The sequence below is a fragment of the Strigops habroptila genome, chromosome W (assembly GCF_004027225.2).
Source record: "Strigops habroptila isolate Jane chromosome W, bStrHab1.2.pri, whole genome shotgun sequence".
Classification (NCBI taxonomy): domain Eukaryota; kingdom Metazoa; phylum Chordata; class Aves; order Psittaciformes; family Psittacidae; genus Strigops; species Strigops habroptila.
Window position 1 is genome coordinate 387,906 of NC_044301.2, and position 22,978 is coordinate 410,883.

Here is a 22,978-nt window from a genome sequence, read left to right on the forward strand (position 1 = left end):
ATCTTCCAGTTTATATAGTGGCCACCATTTACTACAGTATTCAATTAACCGTTCCCATATTTTTTACCCAAAAGAATGTTCTGATCCACGATTTCATTTACTCCAGTCATCAGGTATATATGAAATTTACCTTTTTTACCTATTTTCTCCTCAATTTCATATACTCCAGTCATCGCTGTCAAACATATATAAATTTTACCTATTTTACCTCTTTTACCTCCTTATCAACAATCACCCCTTAGTGCATGCACAGCCTTATACCAAACAATATCTCTTAAGCATTGCACCATTGTGTCACTTACCCATTCTGGCTGGGGAGAGTACTCATGGAGTCCCCGATCAAAAGGTCAGTGCACACTGGAGTCCAGAGAGCAGTGTCTCCCTGCCAAGAGCTGGCAAGTTGATCCAGGCAAGGCATTACAGCTGTCCCATCTGGGGTGCCAAAAACTGTTGTCCGAATAGTGGATTCATGCCCGGCATGCAGTAACCCAGTTCCACATGCTCAGGGGAGATGTTGTGTTTATTCAGGCCTGGGTGCTCGGTGGACTGTTCCACAAATCAAGCACACCAATGCCGGCTTTCTTCTTTACATTTATACACAAAAGTGACAAGGTAGTACACTGCCAGTTACAATGATTGGTTGCAATCTACATATAATGGAAATAGTTGCTGTGACATTCCTTCTAATAACTATGCATGCTGAGAGGAGGGGTCTTCACCTGGTCTGGGGTCTTTTGGACCTGTGGGCATGATTTTTAGTATTATAATGAAGGCAGTTTGCTTCAGGACATCTTAAATGTTCTTTTGCCAAGTTGTTAGGTAACCGAATAGTCACTTCGCCAAGCTGTCAAATGCTCATGCTTTTAGTGCCACCAGTCCTGGATGTTCTCCTTCAAACACAACCAAATAACTCATCCTTTAGTACTACCAATCCTGATAAGTAGATGCAGTAACTATGTAACTATGGCTACCAATTGCAGCTGCACATTATACCAAGCAACATACCATATCGCTATGGGCTAGTGAGGAATGATATCAATACGGCTATTGATATCTAAAAAAGGGGGCCTACAATACCTAAAGGGAGCCTACAAGAAATCTGGAGAGGTACTTTTTCCAAAGGAAGGTATTGACAGGACAAGGGGAAATGGCTTTAAACTGACAGAGGGGAGATTTAGGTTAGACATTAGGAAAAATTTCTTCACTATGAGGGTGGTAAGGCACTGGCACAGGTTGCCCAGAGAAGCCCATGGCAGTATTCAAGGCCAGATTGGATGGGGCTTGGAGAAACCTGTCCGTGGCAGGGGGGTTGGAACTAGATGATCTTTGTCATGGTTTAAGTCCAGCCTGCAACTCAGAACCACGCAGCCGCTCGCACACTCCCCCTGTTTTTTCTCCCCCTTCTCCCGGAGGGATGGGGAGGAGAATCGAAAGAATGTAACTACCACAGGTTGAGATAAGAACAGTCCAATAACTAAAGTATAATACAAAACTACTACTGCTACCACCAATAATAATAATAAGGGGAATAACAAGGGGAGAGAATATAAAACTAAAAAGGGAAAAGGAAAAAACCAATAAACACACGTGATGCATAGTGCAATTGCTCGCCACCTGCCAACCGATACCCAGCCTGACCCGAGTAGCGATCTGAGCCTTCCAGGTAACTACCCCCAGTTTATATACTGGGCATGACGTGCTGTGGTATGGAATAGCCCTTTGGCTAGTTTGGGTCAGTTGTCCTGTCTCTGCTTCCTCGTGGCTTCTTGTGCCCCTCCTCACTGGCAGAGCATGAGAGACTGAAAAGTCCTTGATCAGAGTAAGCATTACTTAGCAAGAATTAAAACATCGGTGTGTTATCAGCACTGTTCCCAGACTAAAGCCGAAAACACAGAACTGCACCAGCTACTAAGAAGGAGAAAAATGACTGCTACAATTGAACCCAGGACACACATTTTTCGATATACCATCGCTTTTGTCTCATATACACACACGCACACACACATATATATATACCCCCACACAAACAAAGAGAGAGATATCATTCCTTAGTCCATGGACCAATCCCTATAAAGTTGCTGAATTCATCCAGTCCATGATGTCAGGATTCATCTCTTGTAACAATCATTCAGGGCAGGAGGGACCGTGCGTAGTGTTGGGTTGTTGCGTGCTGATGACACCACCGAACTCGTCTGGTCACTGCTGAACTCGTCTGGTTTCATCAAAGTTTATTCTTCGTTGGGGTGATGATCAGAGGGAAGTCAGGGTCATTCGATGGTGACGTGAGGACAGTTCTGCTGCTTCTGGCTTTTCCCATGAATTTATTTTCCACTGAGGATCATGACAAGACATATCTTCTTTTCAAAGCCCAGAATGGCAGAGATGGGCATCTAGCTGATGGGCTATAAAATTGTTCTATAGCAGGCAATAGCATATAATTGAGTTCATTGGCTGTTTTCCCCCAAAATTAAATCCCCTTGAGGTACACATCCACCTTCCCCATCTTCCCACATTACCCACCAAGTATATCCGGGTCCCTGAGCAAAAGCAACCCCGCGAGTGGGTTTGCCTTTACCTGAAGCAGGAATAACCCAGACTGTCTTCCTCAGCCAATTCTTTATGTGCACCACAGGAACTTTATCCCCCTCTACAGTACGTAAAAGTTCTGATTGGGCTGGGCCAGCCCTGTTGGCAGATCCCCTAGTGTTGACCAACCAGGCGGCTGTTGGTAAATGTGTATCCCAGTGTTTGAAAGTCCCACCACCCATTGCTCTCAGGGTAGTTTTTAACAGCCCATTGTACTGTTTGATTTTCCCAGAGGCTGGTGCATGGCAGGGGATGTGATATACCCACTCAATGCCATGCTTTTTGGCCCAAGTGTCTATGAGGTTGTTCCGGAAATGAGTCCCATTGTCTGACTCAATTCTCTCTGGGGTGCTGTGTCGCCACAAGACTTGTTTCTCAAGGCCCAGGATAGCGTTCCGGGCAGTGGCGTGGGGCACAGCATATGTTTCCAGCCATCCGGTGGTTGCTTCCACCATGGTAAGCACATGGCGCTTGCCTTGGTGGGTCAGTGGGAGTGTGATATAGTCAATCTGCCAGGCCTCCGAATACTTGTACTTCAGCCATCGTCCTCCATACAGAGAGGCTTTAACCACTTGGCTTACTCAATTGCAGCACGTTTCACATTGGTGAATAACCTGGGCAATAGTGTCCATTGTTAAGTCCACCCCTCGATCACGAGCCCATCTATATGTTGCATCTCTGCCTTGATGGCCTGAGGTGTCATGGGCCCACCGGGCTAAAAATAATTCACCCTTATGTTGCCAATCTAAGTCCATCTGAGCCACTTCAATCTTAGCAGCTTTATCCACTTGCTGGTTATTCTGGTGTTCCTCAGTGGCCCGACTCTTGGGTACATGAGCATCTACGTGGCGTACCTTCACCACCAGGTTCTGCACCCGGGCAGCGATATCTTGCCACAGTGCAGCAGCCCAGATGGGTTTACCTCTGCATTGCCAGTTTCTCTGCCTCCATTGCTGCAACCACCCCCACAGGGCATTTGCCACCATCCATGAGTCAGCATAAAAGTACTGTCCATTTTTCTCGTTCAGCAATGTCCAAGGCCAGCTGGATGGCTTTCGCCTCTGCAAACTGCCTCGATTCACCCTCTCCTTCAGCAGTTTCTGCAGCTTGTCACAGGGGACTCCACACAGCTGCCTTCCACCTCCGGCACTTTCCCACAATACGGCAAGACCCATCAGTAAACAAGGCATATTGCTTTTCACTCTCTGACAGTTCATTATATGGTGGGGCCTCTTCAGCACGCGTCACCTCCTCTTCTGGTGACATCCCAAAATCTTTCCCCTCTGGCCAGTCCATGATGACTTCTGGAATTCCTGGACAACTGGGATTTCCTATTCAAGCTCGTTGTGTAATTAGTGCGGCCCACTTACTCCATGTAGCATCAGTTGCATGATGTGTAGAGGAGACCCTGCCTTTGAACATCCAGCCCAGCACAGGCAACCGGGGTGCCAGGAGGAGCTGTGCTTCAGTTCCGATCACTTCTGAGGCAGCTCGAACCCCTTCATAGGCTGCCAGTATCTCTTTTTCAGTGGGAGTGTAGCTGGCCTCCGATCCACTCTATCCCCAACTGCAAAAGCCGAGGGGGCAACCTCAAGTTTCCCCTGGAGCTTTCTGCCAGAGGCTCCAGGTAGGACCATTCTCCCCGGCTGCAATATAGACCATATTTTTCACATCTGTCCCAGTCCAGACTGGTCCAAGGGCTACTGCATGGACTATTTCTCGTTTAATTTGTTCAAAGGCTTGTTGTTGCTCAGGGCCCCATTTGATATCATTCTTCTTCTGTGTCACGTGATAGAGAGGGCTTACAATCAGACTGTAATTTGGGATGTGCGTTCTCCAGAACCCCACAACACCTAAGAAAGCTTGTGTTTCTTTCTTGTTAGTTGGTGGAGACATTGCTGTTATCTTGTTGATCGCGTCTGTGGGGATCTGGTGACATCCATCTTGCCATTTCATTCCCAAAAATTGAATCTCCTGTGCAGGTCCCTTGACCTTACTCTGCTTTATGGCCAAACCGGCCTTCAGCAGGATTTGGATTATTTTCCTCCCTTTCTCAAAAACTTCTTCCACTGTATCACCCCACATGATAATGTCATCAATGTATTGCAGGTGTTCTGGAGCTTGCCCCTGTTCCAGTGCAGTCTGGATCAATCCATGGCAGATGGTAGGGCTGTGTTTCCACCCCTGGGGCAGTCGGTTCCAAGTGTACTGGAAGCCCCTCCAAGTAAAAGCAAACTGTGGCCTGCGCTCTGCTGCCAAAGGAAGTAAGAAAAATGCATTGGCAGTATCAATTGTGGCATCCCACTTGGCTGCCTTTGACTCCAGTTCATATTAAAGTTCTAGCATGTCCGGTACGGCAGCACTCAATGGTGTTGTGACTTAGTTCAGGCCACGATAGTCTACTGTTAGTCTCCACTCTCCATTAGAATTTTGCCCTGGCCATATGGGGCTATTAAAGGGTGAGCGGGTCCTGCTGATCACTCCTTGGCTCTCCAGCCTACGGATCAGCTTATGGATGGGAATCAGGGAGTCTCGGTTGGTGCGATATTGCAACCAGTGCACTGTTGTGGTCGCGATTGGCACATTCGACTTCATCTGTGTCTACGCATGCATTCCCAGCATCCGGCCTACGATAGATCACCTCTAGAATGGCTGATTCTCTCAGGGTCTGGATGCATCTCTCTGTCGTGGTCCACTTGCCTGTGCAACTCATACCATCGTCCTTATAGGGAAACCTTTCCTTCACAGCTGCCAAGAGCCGCCTCCAAAGGCTGAGGGCTCATTTCTCTTTTGCTTTGTGAATTCCTCCTTCCCTAGCAAGTGATCCCAGCTGCTTGGCTTCCCTACCTTCTAGTTCGTGACCGTTGGCCCCATTGTCCCAGCATTGGAACAACCAGGTGACGACGTGGTCCCCTGGAAGATGGCTGAAATCTTTTTGCGTATTCCACAACTCGTTCAAGGTCTGGGATCGAGAAGTTACCTCTTCCTCTTCCTCTGATCTGTGTATTAATAACTCTTGCTCAGATGCTGTCCCCTATCGTATGTGCATTGTGTCTTCATCTTTCTTCACTGCATAGGTTGCTCTTTGTGGATGTTGTTTGCTTTTCCCCCTGCTTACAGGGGCAACTGATATTGGCACAGATTGGTCCTTTGGTTTATCTGCAGTGTCTGTCACCAGGATTAGAGTGGCTACAGTGTCTTTCACTGTGGTTGGGGTGGCTGCAGTATCTCTTGTCGGGGTTTGTGCATCTGCTGTGCTTGGGGGTTGAGTAGCACCAGCAGCTGCGTTGTCTGTTGCTGTCATGGTTTAAGTAGCTGCTGTACTTGTCACTGGGGTTGGGGTAGCTGCTGTGCTTTGAGTTGGAGTAGCTGCGTTGTCTTTTATAGTTGGGGTTTGAGTAGCTGCTGTGCTTTTCACTGGAGTTGGGGTAGCTGCTCTGCTTGGAGTCTGAGTAGCTGCCTTGTCTTTTGCTTTGCCATCAGATCCAGGGACATCTTTTTCCTCCTCCTTACAGAACAGGGCCCTATAGGCATAGGCCAAGCCCCAGCATGTTGCAGTGAGTTGTCCCTTTCTGGTATTGCCAGGAGAACAGCACAGTTTGTCTAAAAGTGTTCTGCTAATTTTTCCAGATTCTGCATTTGTTCAGGAGTGAAATTCCAAAGCACTGGAGGGGCCAACTGGCTTAAGTACTTGCCCATACGATCCCACATACCCTGCCACTCACGACTGTCTGTCTTCGGGGAAGATCTCTTGGTAGTATTTTTAAATAGTCATTTAACCTTAGACAGGTCCCGAGCCGGAACCTGCTTAGCTTTCAAGATCAGACAAGATCGGGCATTCTCAGAGTGGTCACACCGTAGGCAAAACGTAGAGAGCATATGCAGCAACAAGCTGGTTCCCAGCAAAAGGAGCAGGGTGCTTTCAAGGGCATTGAAAGGATATTCAGGATCTTTAACTTTTCCAGAATCTACTCCTACTGTAAATGGCCTGGTGGGGGAACGGAGGGTGTGAGGGAATATCTCCTCCATAGGTTGACCCCCTGAGGGAAGGAAGAAAAAGATGTGTAATTGTTAAAAATTCCCATTACATGCTTCCCATATTATAGGGGTGATGACCACGCTGAGGACGCATACCAGCCCAGTTTCATGATCAATGAGTCTATTGTATTACAAGTCATTACCATGAAGTACAACGAAACAAGAACCTTGGCCCAGGCCCCAAAGCTGATAAATGTTAAAACAGCAAAGACTGGCTGCAAGTAAGGTATGACATGCCGATACTCTGAGACCAAGCGCAACAACTCCCAGAGCAATAAATCAACATTGTGACAAGTGACTATTATTCGAAACAATGAATTCTTATCACAAATACGATTAGACACACTGGTCAGATCTGTCATTATCTCAGCCCTTCGAGCCCCACGTTGTGCGCCAAAAAGAACTGTCATGGTTTAAGCCCAGCCAGCAACTCAGAACCACACAGCCACTCACTCACTCCCCCCCTTTTTTCTCCCCCTGCTCCCAGAGGGATGGGGAGGAGAATCGAAAGAATGTAACTTCCATGGGTTGTGATAAGAACAGTCCAGTAGCTAAGGTATAATGCAAAACTACTACTGCTACCACCAATAATAATAATGATAAGGGGAATAACAAGGGGAGAGAATATAAACTAAAAGGGGAAAAGGAAAAAAACAATAAACACAAGTGATGCACAGTACAATTGCTCACCACTTGCTGACTGATACCCAGCCCAACCCGAGCAGCGATCTGGGCCTTCCGGGTAACTCCCCCTGGTTTATATACTGGGCATGACTTGCTGTGGTATGGAATACCCCTTTGGCTAGTTTGGGTCAGGTGTCCTGTCTCTGCTTCCTCCCGGCTTCCCCTCCTCCCTGGCAGAGCATGAGACTGACAAAGTCCTTGGTTGGAGTAAACATTACTTAGCAAGAACTAAAAACATCGGTGTTATCATCAGCACTGTTCTCAGACTAAAGTCAAAAACCCAGCACTGCACCAGCTACTAAGGAGAAAAATGACTGTTACTGCTGAACCCAGGACATCTCTAAGGTCCCTTCCAACCTAAACTGTTCTATGATTCTATGGCTGATTTGGCAGTAATTTGCCTGTAGCATCTAGTGGATACTTAATTCCCAACCTGCTTCTTTTCTTAGCTTAATCACCTTAATGAAAACATTTCTCACCATGAGGACAGTCAAGCACTGGAAACCTTTTCCCAGGGAGTTTGTGTCATCTCCATCCTTGGAGGTTTTCAAAACCTGACTGAAGAAAGCTCTAAGCAGCACAGTCTGGTCTCAAAGCTGATTCTGCTTTGAGCAGGACCTTGGGCTAGAAAGCTCCTCAGGTCCCTTCCAACTTGAAATACGCTATGATCCTACTCCTAGTTAAGACACCAGTTATTTTTTTAGATGTCATATGCTTTCTACTTACTACTGAAAAAGCCTATCTAAGTCCTATCTTGTTATTCTCTTGGGATCCCAATGCAAACACGGTAGGATTTGCAGAGGTAGACGTAGGTAATTTGTGTGCACTGGCACAGAGCAGTCCTCTTCCATAAGAGGTATATCTATTGGTAAACAAGAGAAACCTAATTGCTACTTGATTTTCACTCTGTTACAAATGTTTTTCTTTTTAAATTTTAATTATTGCTCTCTGTTCTTTCTCTTTAATTCACCAAACCTCCTTGATTGTACAGTGATTGAAGTTAAGAACATATTAAACCCACTTTTCTCCTTTGCTTGTACATCTTACTGACTCCAGCGCAGACAGGGAAATTTGTTCTTTTACAGATGTGCTTCCTGACTTGCATTTTATCCATGATTCTCCCTGCTGAATGTTCTTTTAATACCGGCAAGCAGCTGATTTCTTGTACCCACAATGTCCTAGAAAAACAAGGGCATTCATGAAGTGTAGCAATGGAATATTACAAAGCAGAACCGAATTCAAAATGGTTGTGCAAGTCTTCATGTGACATGCAGTGCAGGTGACAAACAAGCAGCCACTAAGGCAGCTGTATAACAGCTCCATTTTGTAGACCAATTTGAGCTTTTCTTGACATTGGTGATGTCTCAGGCAGCCATTGGAAAAGGCAGGTAAGTCTCAGTTAACAGAGGTATTTTTTTTCTGCTGTAACTTGGATTTTCAAGGGGACTTTGCACGAAAAGATCATAACCCAGAGGCTGGCTGTCATATTGTCCTGGTTTCAGCTGTAACAGTTATTTTTCTTCCTAGCAGCTGGTGCAGTGCTGTGTTTTGGCTTCAGTCTGAGAATAATGCTGATAAGACACCGATGTTTTAGTCATTGCTAAGTAGCGCTTACCCTGATCAAGGACTTTTCAGTCTCTCATGCTCCGCCAGTGAGGAGGGGCACAAGAAGCCGGGAGGGAGCAGAGACAGGACACCTGACCCAAACTAGCCAAAGGGGTATTCCATACCACAGCATGTCATACCCAGTATATAAGCTGGGGGGAGTTACCCAGAAGGGACCGATCACTGCTCAGGGACAGGCTGGGTATCGGTCAGTGGGTGGTAAGCAATTGGATTGTGCATCACTTGTGTTTTCTGAGCTTTCATTTCTTCTCTTGTTGTTTCCTATTATTATTGTTGATATTCTTTCTATTATCACTATATTGTACATTATTTTAGTTATTAAACTCTTCTTATCTCGACCCATGGGATTTACATTCTTTCGATTCTCCTCCCCATCCCACCCAGGGTGGGGTGGGGTGGGGTGGTGAGCAAGCAGCTGCATGGTGTTGAATTACTGGCTGGGGTTAAACCATGACACACACACAGATCCCTACTTTCTGCTTGCCATAAATAATTAAGAGAAAGGACAGAAGAAAATAAAAAGTGGGTGAATCCTCCCATCCCATGTGGGTTTTTTTTCCTTTTTGCATCCCATGCATTTTTTTCTGTAGGACAGGGGAATGGTTTTTAAGCAGAGAAAGTTAAAATCCATCCTGAAGAATGAGGTCTAATATTTTAATAACTTGAAAAACACTGTTTTGATCTTCTTATAAGGAATTTAAGAAAGGACTGGAGGCAATAGGCAAATGTTCAAGACTATTAAAAGTGTGGACGTTGCCTTGGGAAAATATGAATGCTGGTCTGGAGCAAACCGATGTGTTGCCTGTAGCCCAAAAGAAAGAAATTCTCTTTAATGGCCTTGGAGTTTTGAACAAAGAGATGCTTATGTGTCCTGGGTTCAGCTATAGCAGTCATTTTTCTCCTTCTTAGTAGCTGGTGCAGTGCTGTGTTTCTTAACTTTCAGCCTGGGAACAATGCTGAGAACACTGATGTTTTTAGTTGTTGCTAAGTAATGTTTATTCCAACCAAGGACTTTCTCAGTCTCATGCTTTGCCAGGGAGGAGGGGAAGCCGGGAGGAAGCAGAGACAGGACACCTGACCCAAACTAGCCAAAGGGGTATTCCATACCACAGCACGTCATGCCCACGATATAAACCGGGGGGAGTTACCCGGAAGGCCCAGATCGCTGCTCGGGTGAGGCTGGGTATCGGTCGGCGGGTGGTGAGCAATCGTATCCTCTCCCCTTGTTATTTCACTAATCATTATTATCACTGGTGGTAGCAGTAGTGGTTTTGTATTATACCTTAGTTGCGGGACTGCTCTTATCTCAACCCATGGGAGTTACATTCTTCTGATTCCCCTCCCCATCCCTCTGGGAGTGGGGGGAGGAAGAAGGGGGGGAGTGAGCGAGCGGCTGTGTGGTTCTGAGTTACCGGCTGGGCTCAAACCACGACATTATGAAAAGCTGATTGTTACATCTAACAATGTTACAGAACAATACTAAAACTTCAAATGCGGGATGCAACAACAAAGCAACTTGTCAGACCTCACAGACCAGTTCTATAATCCAGAGGCAGAATCACAGAATTATGAAAAATGAAGCAGAGAATATTTGGGAATCTAAAAATGAGGATTTGTGAGTACTTTTCTTGTGGTCCTTCACCTCAACAAATTATTTACCTTTGCTTCCTGATTAATCATCATGTAGTTAGCACTCACGAAGGCCTTTAGCAGTGGTTAACAAACAAGGTTGTTGAAAGGCTGAGTACTCTGAGCTGTGCTCTGTGGAGGAAATGTGGTATTTTAGGTTGAAGAAAAGGGTAAGTAATGATACGTCATAATTTTTAAATGGCCACTACTGTATAATCTGTTCTTTGGGGCAGTCCTTTAAAGCATCTAGGGTTTGCTACATATGGAACCCTCTGCCTGTCTAGCAGTGTTGAAATCACCCAAGTCTGGTGGCCTTGGTCCTCAGAGATTTCCAGAGGGAGAGTGCCCCATGGGCGCCATCTGCCCAAGCGCTGACTTTCGCTTTGTTCCTTTGGCCCAACAATGTTTTGAGACAATTTAGGTAACAAAACTCTCTCTGAGACAGCAAGTTAGAGAGATCATTTTAGCTGGCTGATCCTAGTTGTAAATGGTAGCTTAACCTGGAGAACGTCAGATATACCCAGTGAACACAAACTCTCACGGTGATGCCTTGCACTGCCATTGGCAGATGTCTGTTGACCTTCCTGAGGTCTTTGCAGATAACCAGATTATGGAGCTAGCAGTGAATCCTAAGTACGTTTTTTCACTAGGTCAACCAAAATAAGCAGAGTGCATTTAACACTGCAAATAAAGTAAGAAAACCATATATGGTCACTGTCCCAGGCACCGAGGCCTTTCCAGTGAGCAAAGTGTAGTAGGTTTAACCCCCAAATTTACCTCTCTCTGTTAATGGAATTTGCTGTTGCAAAGCACCCTCACCAGCACAGAAAGAGCAGAGGCACCTTGTAGGGGTTCCTGTTTATTCCATTTTGCTGCCTTTAAGCATCAAATCGATGCAATTTACAAAGGAAATTACTTGCTGTCCCCGGTTTCTGATACCATCCTCTCCAGAGGGGCGTGGAAGAGCGATGTGCCTTTCCCACCAGACATTGCTGCAGAGGTGATGCTGTCAGAGCTGTTCTGATAGCTTTGTTACAGCATGATCGGGAGAGGAGATGCAGCTTGCTCTACGTCATGTTACTGGCCCCTGAAGAGCTGGTAGGAGGAAACCTTGTTCCTGTAATTGAGATGAAACAATGTGACTTAAGGCACCCAGGTAACAGATGCAGGGGATAGAAAAATGCCAGCTTGAGTTGTGTTTCTGGCTTGCCTTGCCTCATTTTATATCCTTGTGGGCTTCAAGTCAGGGCATGTCTCCTCGCTCAGCTGGCTTTGCTGGGTTGTGTATTGGGTGATCAGAAAATGATGATTCTTCCTGTCATTCCCCAATGCATACGCTGCCTGAGAGGAGACTCTTGAAGACAGCTCATCAGATCCCAGTGCCCCCAAATTTTGGCTTAACTGCCATCCCTGGAAAGGACAAGGCCGTCAGTGCCTGGGCTTCTTCCATATCTCTACTAGTGCTGACCTGTAGTTTTTTTATTCCCCAAAGTTTGGTCTTGCCCTCCTGTTGACCTCACAAGTGCAGCTGTTAGCAGCCACAAAGGCTTGTTGAAAGCAGAGAGTATTTTCTAACACCCTATTGCTCTGCTCATAGCTTTTACTGGTCCTCTTTGAGCACTGTGTGTGCCAGCATCACTGAGGTGGAGACACTGTCAGGAAATCTGAGTGTTAAATCTGTTTCTGTTTTGGTCTTTGCAAAAGCCAGGCTCTTTCCAGTATATTGTCCGTGAGAAAGAGGTTCCAGGTTTGAGAGTGTTACTGACTGTGTGTGTGTACATACTGTGTGGTTCCTTCATCCTCCCTGCACTTGCTTAAACTTCTTGCCTTGGGGGAACTGGTACCTCATTCCTGCTCCCCGTCTCCTGCAGACACCCCAGCCCATGCATTCAGAGAGAGTTTCTGATGTTGCTTCACACTGAAGTTGTCTCCAGGACAAATAATCCTGTTACGCTTACTTCCTGTCCCCTGGGGTAATTTGAGATTCACAGAAAAACAGAACAGCTGAGGTTGGGAGGGACCACCAGAGGTCATCTAGTCCAACGTCCCTGCTCAAGAAGGGTCACCTACAGCTCATTGCTCAGGATTGTGTCCAGATGGCTCTTGAAATATCTCCAGGGAAGGAGACTTCAAAACATCTCTGGGCAACCTATTCCAATGCTCAATCACTGTTCCTCATAGAATCGTCATAGAATCACAGAATAGTTTGGGTTGGAAGGGACCTTAAAGATCATCTGATTCCAACCCCCTCCACTAGACTAGGTTGCTCAAAGCCCCGTCCAACCTGGCCTTAAACACTTACAGGGATGAGGCATCCACATCTCTGGGCAAGCTGTGCCAGTGCCTCACCACCCTCACAGGGAAGAATTTTTTCCTAATATCTAATCTAAATCCCCCCTCTGTCAGTTTAAAGCTGTTTCCCCTTGTCCTGTCAATACCTTCCTTTGTAAAAAGTACCTCTCCAGATTTCTTGTAGGCCCCCTTTAGGTATTGGAAGACTCTTATAAGGTCACCCCTGAGCCTTTTCTTCTCCAGGCTGAACAACCCCAACTCTCTCAGCCTGTCTCCATAGGAGGGGTGCTCCAGACCTTGGAGCATCTTCGTGGCCCTCCTCTGGACTCACTCTAACAGGTCCGCATCCTTCTTGTGTTGGGGGCCCCAGAGGTGAACGCAGTACTCCAGATGGGGTCTCATGAGAGTGGAATAGAGGGGGAGAATCCCCTCCCTTGACCTGCTGGTCACGCTGCTGGGGATGCAGCCCAGGACATGGTTGGCTTTCTGGGCTGCGAGCACACGCTGCTGGCTCATGTTGAGCTTTTCATCAACCATTGTCCCCAAGTCCTCCTCAGGGCTGCTCTCAGTCCAGTATCTGCCTGGCCTATATTTGTGCTTGAGATTGCCCCGACCCAGGTGTAGGACCTTGCACTTGGCCTTATTGAACTTCATGAGGTTTGCACTGGCCCACCTCTCAAGCCTGTTAAGGTCCCTCTGGATCCCATCCCTTCCCTCCAGTGTGTCAACTGTACCGCACAGTTTGGTGTCATTGACAAGCTTGCTGAGGGCACACTCAATCCCACTGTCCATGTCGCCGACAAAGATGTTGAACAGCACCGGTCCATGTTCAAGTGGAACTTCCTGTGGTTTAATTTATACCTGTTGCCTCTTGTCCTATCGCTTGACAGCACCAAGAAGAGTCTGGCCCCACTGTCTTGACCACCTCCCATCAGATACTTATATACATTGATCAGATCCCCCCCGACCCTTCTCTTCTCTAGGCTGAACAGGTCCAGCTCCCTCAGCCTTTCCTCAAATGAAAGATGCTCCAGTCCCTTAATCATTCTAGTAGCCCTTTGCTGGACTTGCTCCAGGAGCTCCACGTCTCTCTTGCACTGGGGAGCTGTTGTGGTTTAACCCCAGCTGGTAACTCAGCACCATGCAGCCTCTCACTCACCCCCCCCTTTCCCCCTCCCTGGGCGGGATGGGGAGGAGAATCGAAAGAATGTAAACCCCACGGGTTGAGATAAGAACAGTCCAATAACTAAGGTCTAATATGATACTACTACTAAGGGAAATAACAAGGGGAGAGAATATAAAACTAAAAGGGGAAAGGAAAAAAGCAATAAACACACGTGATGCACAATACAATTGCTCATCACCCACTGACCAATACCCAGCCTGACCCAAGCAGCGATCTGAGCCTTCCAGGTAACTCCCCCCAGTTCATATACTGGGCATAACGTGCTGTGGTATGGAATACCCCTTTGGCTAGTTTGGGTCAAGTGTCCTGTCTCTGCTTCCTCGTGGCTTCCCATGCCCCTCCTCACTGGCGGAGCATGAGAGACTGAAAAGTCCTTGATCAGGGTAAGCGCTACTGAGCAACAACTAAAACATTGGTGTGTTATCAGCATTATTCTCAGACTAAAGCCAAAACACAGCACTGCACCAGCTACTAGGAAGAAAATTAACTCTATCACAGCCGAAACCAGGACAGGAGCTCAGAACTGCGCACAGTACTGCAGGTGAGGCCTCATTCAGTATGATTTAAAGGTGCTGATGCTTGTATGAAGAGAAACAATGAGATAAAAAAGACAACAGTTGATACTACTAGCCCTGCATGCAGTTTGTTGGCAATGGTAATCTGTGTTCTTAATTCAAAACATTATAAACAGGGAAATTAGTTTCTTTACAAAAATGCATGGGAAGAAGAGAAACAAAGTAGGTTTGTATCTCTGCAAAGGCACTCTGAAATCTCACCATGCCTTAAGATAACAACCCCTGGCTCCTCATGTCTCTTGCTCTAAATTGCAATCTGTAGGGTTTTGTTCCTCACATGTCCTGCTGCCCACTCCAGTGGCAGTTGTGTGGTACCCAGCCAGCACCTCCTCGCTGCCACCTCCTCTTCCCTCCTCTTCACCTCTGCCTATGTGCCCAGCAGCATCATCTCATTTGACTGAAGGGCAGACAGATCATTTCTTATAAAGTCCTTTAAAAGGGATTAGAATTAGCACAGACTTCGGCAAATTTTTAATCAGGGAAAAAAAGATGACCCTCCTCACTCCACTTTTTCATCGTTAAATTCAACCCACTTTTGCTGTGCTTAAGCATCTGTGTGTACAAGTTAAAGCCTTTTGTAAATCTTAATTATTGAAAGATAATTGAAACTGAAGTTGGAACCACAAGGAACTGTACATCACTGAAACACCTACCATTTTATCTGCCTGTACTCCTTATGCAGTCTGTTTTCTGTCTTAATTTCTTCAGCAAGGAGCTACATGTCTTCTATACACACTAGTCCCTCAGTGCTACTGCAATAAAGCCTTGCTTCCTGAGACCATCAGGCTGTTTCTCTTCTCTTCTACTCTTACAATTCTTCTGTTCCTCTCATTTCGCAACTCTTCTGTTCCTCTCATCTCACCTCCAGCTCCAGCCAGGCAGTCAAACAGGTAACTATACCACAATAAACCTTATGTTTGTATGCAGTTGGTGATTTTAGCTCACGAAAATGTATGTGCCGAGTGAAGATGAATATGTGTGCACTGTGGCCCAACACAAACCTGACCCAGGCATGCATGGGGCACAGAAATTACAATAATTCTTTTATTGTTTTTGCTTGTCTCCTCCCTTTTGTCTTAGAAATGCTGTAGAAAATCCTTAGCTAATGATCTTTTAATAAGCAAATCCAAGCTAGGATTTTTCCTCCCTTCCGTGCATACAGCTGGCCATCGGGGAGGGAGGTAAAAATGTTGGTCTGACAGAATTTCTGCCTCACTGAGTCATTTAGGAGAGTGGGTCAGTTAGCAGAGACTCTGTGGCAATTTCATTTAATGCTACAGTGGTGAGATGGTGAGAGCAGACAGATGGGAGGCAGAGCCAGAAACCTCCCCTGCCTACTGTTTGGGGGAAGTGGGCTCATTTGCCAATCAATGGGATCTCATCAGGCCTTTAGCTGCAGCAAGACAGAAAAGCCAGAGTCTTTGCAAAAAGATTAGTAACGTGTGGAGTGAGACATGGGGTCTGACATTCAGAGTCTAGGTTATACCTGCCTCCCCTTCACCCAGACTCCCTTTTGCAGTCCCCCTAAAAGGCAGTGTTAAACCTTGCTCGGGCCAGCAGTGCCTAAGCACCCATCCATCGAAGGAAGTGATTCTGCCCCTCTACTCTGCTCTTGTGAGACCCCCACTTGGAGTACTGTGTACAGTTCTGGTGTCCCCAACATAAGAAGGACATGGAGCTGTTGGAGCAAGTCCAGAGGAGGGCCACAAGGATGATAAGGGGGCTGGAGCACCTCCCGTATGAAGACAGGCTGAGAAAGTTGGGGCTGTTCAACCTAGAGAAGAGAAGGCTGCATGGAGACCTCATAGCTTTCCAATATCTGAAGGGGACCTACAAGGGTGCCAGAGAGGGACTCTTCATCAGGGACTGTAGGTAATGGGTTCAAGCTTAAACAGGGGAAGTTCAGGTTAGATACAAGGAAGAAGTTCTTTACAGTGAGGGTGGTGAGGCACTGGAACAGGCTGCCCAAGGAAGTTGTGAATGCTCCATCCCTGTCAGTGTTTAAGGCCAGGTTGGACAGGGCCTTGAGCAACCTGATCTAGTGTGTGGTGTCCCTGGCCATGGCAGGGGGGTTGGAACTAGATGATCTTAAGGTCCTTTCCAACCCTAACCATTCTTTGATTCTATGATCCTCTCTCCGTCGAGACTGCCCATGTTCTGCCAGTGAGAGGCACTGGGATGGCACTGCCATAACCGCAGCCCTGAATGGGCACACAAGCACATGACACCTTTTATTCGCAAACTGCTTCTGAGCATCACGGCCCCGCACACTGTCTTGAGAAAGGGTAGGAAAGATGTAAAATACATCAGCATTAAAATACTAAATCATGTTTCATTTACATCAGAGTTGTATATTAAGAACTGTCATCGTCTTTACCTATACGTTACTGTTATCTTCAGCATAAGTCAGGCTCTTCCATGAGTCCCTTTGAATGCTTCCTGCAACTGGAACTGCCACTCCTTTGATATAGGCTTCAGCTCAGTAGTGTACACATCTGATTTTGAGCTGCAGGGCTTTGTGGTTTGGGATGACATCTCTCATCCCCCAGCCCTGCTTCTCCTCCTGCAGCACTCAAAGCAGCTGCAGCCAGCAACCTGGGGTCCAGAAAGCCCCTCTCATCTTGTCTTTCCAGCCCCATTCTCAGGGGTGTCAGCAGGGACATAAACTTTCTCTGTCCAGTCCTGTTTCCCTCTGCCATTCAAGGCATGGCTGTGTTTTACCACCAGTTCCCTTGAGAAGTGGAAGGTGGTTAGGGGCTCTGGAGCTCAGATAGATAGATAGTTTTTTCATCAATTCTCCAGGACAAAGGGGAGGACCTTAAAAAAGCTAGGCGCATTTGGCAGGTTAATAAATGGTTAGAATGCTGGTGCCATAGTCAGGGGTTTGGCTATTTAGAACATGAGGCTCAATTTGGGAGGCCAGGTCTACTGGAGGATGGTGGAGCTGGTCTGACAAAGAAGGGGAAGAGCTGTTTTGGTAGGAGGCTTGCCAAGCTGGTCAAGAAAGCTTTAAACTAGATGTGTTGGGGGAGGGGGGCACTGATCCATCCCAACACTCCTGGTCAGTTGCCAGCAGCTGTAATAAGTGCTCAGAGCGATGTAGAGATGTTCCAGCTGCCCCAGCCATTGAGTCGGCTGCATTTGGAGCTTGGATAAGGTGCCTCTATACAAACGCCCGTAGTATGGGGAACAAGCAAGAGGAATTAGAGATGTGTGCAAGGCTACGGGGATATGACGTCATTGGTATCACAGAAACATGGTGGGATGGCTCCTATGACTGGAATGTCGGAATGGAAGGTTACAGGCTGTTTAGAAAAGACAGGCCAGGCAGACGGGGAGGTGGCATTGCTGTTTATGTCAGTGATAGGCTGGAGAGTATGGAACTCTGTCTGGGGATGGGTGATGAGTTAAGAGAGTGTTTGTGGGTCAGGATCAAAGGGAGAACAGCAATGGGGGACATTACTGTGGGGACCTGTTACAGGCCGCCTGATCAAGAGGACTCTGTGGATGAAGCGCTCTACAGACAGATAGGAGCAGCCTCACGCTCGCAGGCCCTTGTCCTCATGGGGGACTTCAACCATCCTGATATGTCTTGGAGGGACGGTATGGCCCGGCAGAAGTGATACAGGAGGTTCCTCGATTGTGTTGAAGACAACTTCCTCTTTCAAGCAATAGAGGAGCCGACAAGGAGAGGTGCCATGCTTGACCTCGTGCTCACCAACAGGGAGGGACTGGTTGGAAATGTGACGCTCCAGGGCAGCCTTGGCTCTAGTGATCATGAGATGGTTAAGTTTGAGATCCTCAGGATAGTGAGAAGAGCATGCAGCAAGCTCACTGCCCTGGACTTCAAGAGAGCAGACTTTGGCCTCTTCAGGAACCTGCTTAGTAAGGTTCCATGGGATACAGTCCTAGAGGGCAGGGGGGCCCAAGACTGCTGGTTGATATTTAAGGATCTCTTGCTACATGCTCAGGAGTGTTGCATCCCGACTAGAAGAAAGTGCGGCAGGAGGGCCAGGAGGCCTCTGTGGATGGACAAGGAGCTGCTGAGGAAACTTAGAGGGAAAAAAGAAGCTTATAGAAGGTGGAAGTGAGGACAGGCAGCCTGGAAAGAATACAGGAGCATTGCCCGAGAAGCTAGGGACCAGGTTAGGAAAGCTAAGGCCCAGTTAGAATTAAGTTTGGCAAGGATGTGGAAGATAACAGGAAAGGATTCTATAGATATGTAGCAAACAAAGGACAGCCTAGGGACAATGTGGGCCCTCTCTGGAAGCTATCGAGAGAACTGGCTACCATGGATTTGGAGAAGGCTGAGGTTCTTAATGACTTCTTTGCCTCAGACTTCGCTGGCAAATGCTCTGACCACACCACCCAAGTCTTGGAAGGCAGATGCAGGGACTATGAGAATGAAGACCTTAGGCCCACTGTAGGAGAGGATCAGGTTCGAGACCATCTTAAGAACCTGAATGTGCACAAGTCCATGGGACCTGATGAAATCCATCCACGGGTCCTGAAGGAGATGGCGAATGAAGTTGCTAAGCCACTGTTCATCATATTTGAAAAATCGTGGCAGTCAGGTGAAGTTCCCGATGACTGGAAGAAGGGTAATATAACCCCCATTTTCAAGAAGGGGAAGGTGGAAGACCCATGGAAGCTACAGACCAGTCAGTCTCACCTCTGTGCCTGGCAAAATCTTGGAGCAGATTCTCCTGGAAAGCATGCTAAGGCACATGAAAGACAACGAGGTGGTTGGTGACAGCCAACATGGCTTCACTAAGGGGAAATCCTGCCTGACCAATTTGGTGGCCTTCTATGATGGAGCTACAGAACTGATGGACAGGGGCAGAGCAGTTGACGTCATCTACCTGGACTTGTGCAAAGCGTTCGACACTGTCCCACATGACATCCTTGTCTCTAAATTGGAGAGACATCAATTTGATAGATGGGCCACTCAGTGGATAAAGAACTGGCTGGATGGCTGCACGCAAAGAGTTGTGGTCAATGGCTCAATGTCCAGTTGGGAAACAGTAACAAGTGGTGTCCCTCAGGGATTGGTGTTGGGACCGGTCCTGTTCAACACCTTTGTCGGCAACATGGACAGTGGGATTGAGTGCGCGCTCAGCAAGTTTGCCGACGACACCAAGCTGTGTGGTTCGGTTGATGCGCTGGAGGGAAGGGATGCCATCCAGAGGGACCTTGACACGCTTGTGAGGTGGGCCGATGCCAACATTATGAAGTTTAACCAAGCCAAGTGCAAGGTCCTACACCTGGGTCGGGGCAATCCCAGGCACAGCTACAGGTTGGGCAGAGAAGAGATTCAGAGCAGCCCTGCAGAAAAGGACTTGGGGGTGTTGGTTGACGAGAAGCTTAACACGAGCCAGCAGTGTGCACTTGCAGCCCAGAAAGCTGCTCTCGTGAGACTTCGCTTGGAGTAGTGTGTACATTTCTGGTGTCCTCAACATAAAAAGGACATGGAGCTGTTGGAGCGAGTCCAGAGGAGGGCCACGAGGATGGTAAGGGGGCTGGAGCACCTCCCGTATGAAGACAGGCTGAGAAAGTTGGGGCTGTTCAGCCTGGAGAAGAGAAGGCTGCGTGGAGACCTCATAGCAGCCTTCCAGTATCTGAAGGGGGCCTATAAGGATGCTGGGGAGGGACTCTTCATTAGGGACTGTAGTGATAGGACAAGGGTTCAAACTTAAACAGGGGAAGTTTAGGTTAGATATAAGGAAGAAGTTCTTTACAGTGAGGGTGGTGAGGCACTGGAATGGGCTGCCCAGGGAGGTTGTGAATGCTCCATCCCCGGCGGTGTTCAAGGCCAGGTTGGACAGAGCCTTGGGCGACATGGTTTAGTGCGAGGTGTCCTTGCCCATGGCAGGGGGGTTGGAACTGGATGTTCTTAAGGTCCTTTCCAACCCTAACTATTCTATGATTCTGTGATCCTATGAAAACACAAGTCATACACAATACAATTGCTCACCACCTGCTGACCGATACCCAGCCTGACCCAAGCAGAGATCTGCCCTTCCGGGTAACTCACCCCAGTTTCTATACTGGTCATGACATGCTGTGGTATGGAATATCCCTTTGGCTAGTTTGGGTCAGGTGTCCTTGTCTCTGCTTTCTACTGGCTTCCCATGCCCCTCCTCACTGGCAGAGCATGAGAGACTGAAAAGTCCTTGATCAGGGTAAGTGCTACTTAGCAATGACTAAAACATTAGTGTGTTATCAGCATTGTTCTCAGACTAAAGCCAAAACACAGCAGTGCACCAGCTGCTAGGAAGGAGAAAAAATAAGTGTTACAGCTGAAACCAGGACACCCATCATACATGGGCTCCTATTCCTACTGGAGGCAGTGAAGTATTAATACAGTGCAAACACTGAATACCTGCAGACGGCTTAGGTTTTGGTCCTGAATTCTATTTGTGATCCTGTGGTAAGAAGTTATTCTCCTAAATGAGAGGCTAATTTAAATTCCCTCTTGCACTGAATACACAAAGATAGTTTGATGTACTGTCCAAGTTTTAAGGCACGTTTCAGCAGTGAGTAGAACGAGCTCTGAAAATTTAAGCAAACAATATACTATTTAAAAATGCAGCTGCAAAATGTTTCACTTTTTTTTTTTTTTTTTATTAAAGTAAAGCAAGCAAGCTCCCAAGAATCAGTTTGAGATAAAAGAGAAAGACACACGGGGAACATCACAGGAAGAGAAGCATGGAGGCAGCAACATTTTCTGCTGTGGGGTGTGTTAGTCTGTTGAGATGCCATCCAGGAAAATCGTAATAACTCAGGCCTGATGTCAAGCTAGGCTGGACTAACATTAAATGGTGGTGCTGCTTTGTTGGAGACACTTTTCTATCCCCACTGAGCCCCTCAGTGACAGCCCCAGTAGGAGGAGAAAAAGTAAAAGGATAAATTCCCTTGCCTGGCACAAAGCACAGTCTTATCGAGTCCATGCAGCAACCAGGTGCAGATAGAGGCAAGGTCTCTGCCCTTTCTCTGCCCCAGCTAGTTTTCATCCAGAAGCTCCATGACCATCTTAGTGTGGTGTTGTCAACAAGCTGCTGTGAGTCAGGGTATGTTAGCTTTAGCCCCTGGTGACCTTGGAGGCAATGGGACACAGCTCATCTGGCCTTTGCAGTATCCCTGCTTGGGAGATGGAGAACTCATGTCCTTTGCTATTAATTCTGCTATGCCTTTTGCTGCTATCAAATCTGGGTTTCTGCAGCTGTATGGCGGCCAGCCAGGCTGTTGCCCTAATTTTGCTTTTTGCCTTTGTATCCCATATATAGAGAAGCAGAGGGAGCTGGCTCTGAAGGGGTCCCTGAAGAATGGCAACATGGGAAGCCCAGTTAATCAGCAGCCCAAGAAGAATAACGTGATGGCACGAACAAGGTAAAGGACTGGAAAAGCACTAAGCTGTGCTTTAAGCTTCAATCCCTAATGACCTTAGGATGGACAAGGATGATGTTCATGGCTATTTGCCTACTGCCAAACATGCTGCAAGAGCAGTGATGGTTCTTCCTGGAGCTGGCAGTCCCGGACGTTCTGTGCTGTGTTGCATCCCATCCTCTGGGGAGATGCAGGAACAGCTGGGCTCAGGACTGGTGACAGTGCAGCATGAAGGAGACAGAGGCAGCCCAGCTTGGTCAAAATTAGAGGTTTGATATGGCTGTCTTGCATGTTCTGGGTAGTCTCATGTAACACATAATCCTGCCAGCAGGAGAGTGTAAAATGCTGCTTCATGTAATGCAAATGGTTTAGAGCTTAGTTCTGCCTTGGCTGCTTTTATCCCAGTAGTTCCCCTGTTCCTTTTTGATCACAGAATCATAGAATCAACTAGGTTGGAAAAGACCTTTAAGATCAAGTCCAACCTTTACCCCAGGACTGCCAAGTCCACCACTAAACCATGTCATTAAGGGCCTCACCTACACGGTTTTTGAACACTTCCAGGCACAGTGTTCCAACACTTCCCTGGGAAGCCTGTTCCAATACCTGATCACCCTTTTGGTGAAGAAATGTTTCCTAATATCCAGTGTAAACCTCCCCTGGTGCAGCTCAAGGCTGTCTTCTCTTATCCTATCTCTTGTTACTTGGGAGAAGAGACCGACCCCCACCTCACCACAACCTCCATTCAGGTAATTGTAGAGAGCGATAAGGTACCCCTGAGCCTTCTCCAGACTAAACAACCCCAGTTCCCTCAGCCATTCCTCATAAGACTTGTGCGCAAGGCCCTTCACCAGCTTTGTTGCCCTTTTCTGGATCCGCACCAGCAACTCAGTATCTCTCTTGTAGTAAGGGGCCCAGAACTGTACACACGATTTGAGCTGCAGCCTCACCAGTGCTGAGTACAGGGGGACAATCACTT

General features: G+C 47.2%; 1 protein-coding gene and 1 long non-coding RNA gene across 8 annotated transcripts in view; one reads left to right on the top strand and one right to left on the bottom strand.

Moving 5' to 3' along the window:
- Positions 1–3,561, bottom strand: part of LOC115601777 — a 28,219-nt gene extending 24,658 nt beyond the window's left edge. Inside the window, exon 1 of the long non-coding RNA XR_003989491.1 lies at positions 3,547–3,561. This is a non-coding gene — a long non-coding RNA (uncharacterized LOC115601777). The remainder of the gene's footprint in view (positions 1–3,546) is intronic.
- The window catches only part of LOC115601769 (protein FAM219A-like), a 93,073-nt gene that overhangs the window by 37,820 nt on the left and 32,275 nt on the right, over positions 1–22,978 (top strand). For 2 of the 7 annotated variants that reach the window (XM_030472159.1, XM_030472160.1), the window contains exon 3: positions 21,903–22,005. In XM_030472159.1, coding sequence (XP_030328019.1) covers positions 21,903–22,005 — 103 coding nt within the window. Of the gene's footprint in view, positions 1–21,194; positions 21,390–21,902; positions 22,453–22,978 lie in introns of those variants that run through there. The other 5 variants (XM_030472161.1, XM_030472162.1, XR_003989477.1 and 2 more) reach the window with 4 other exon arrangements.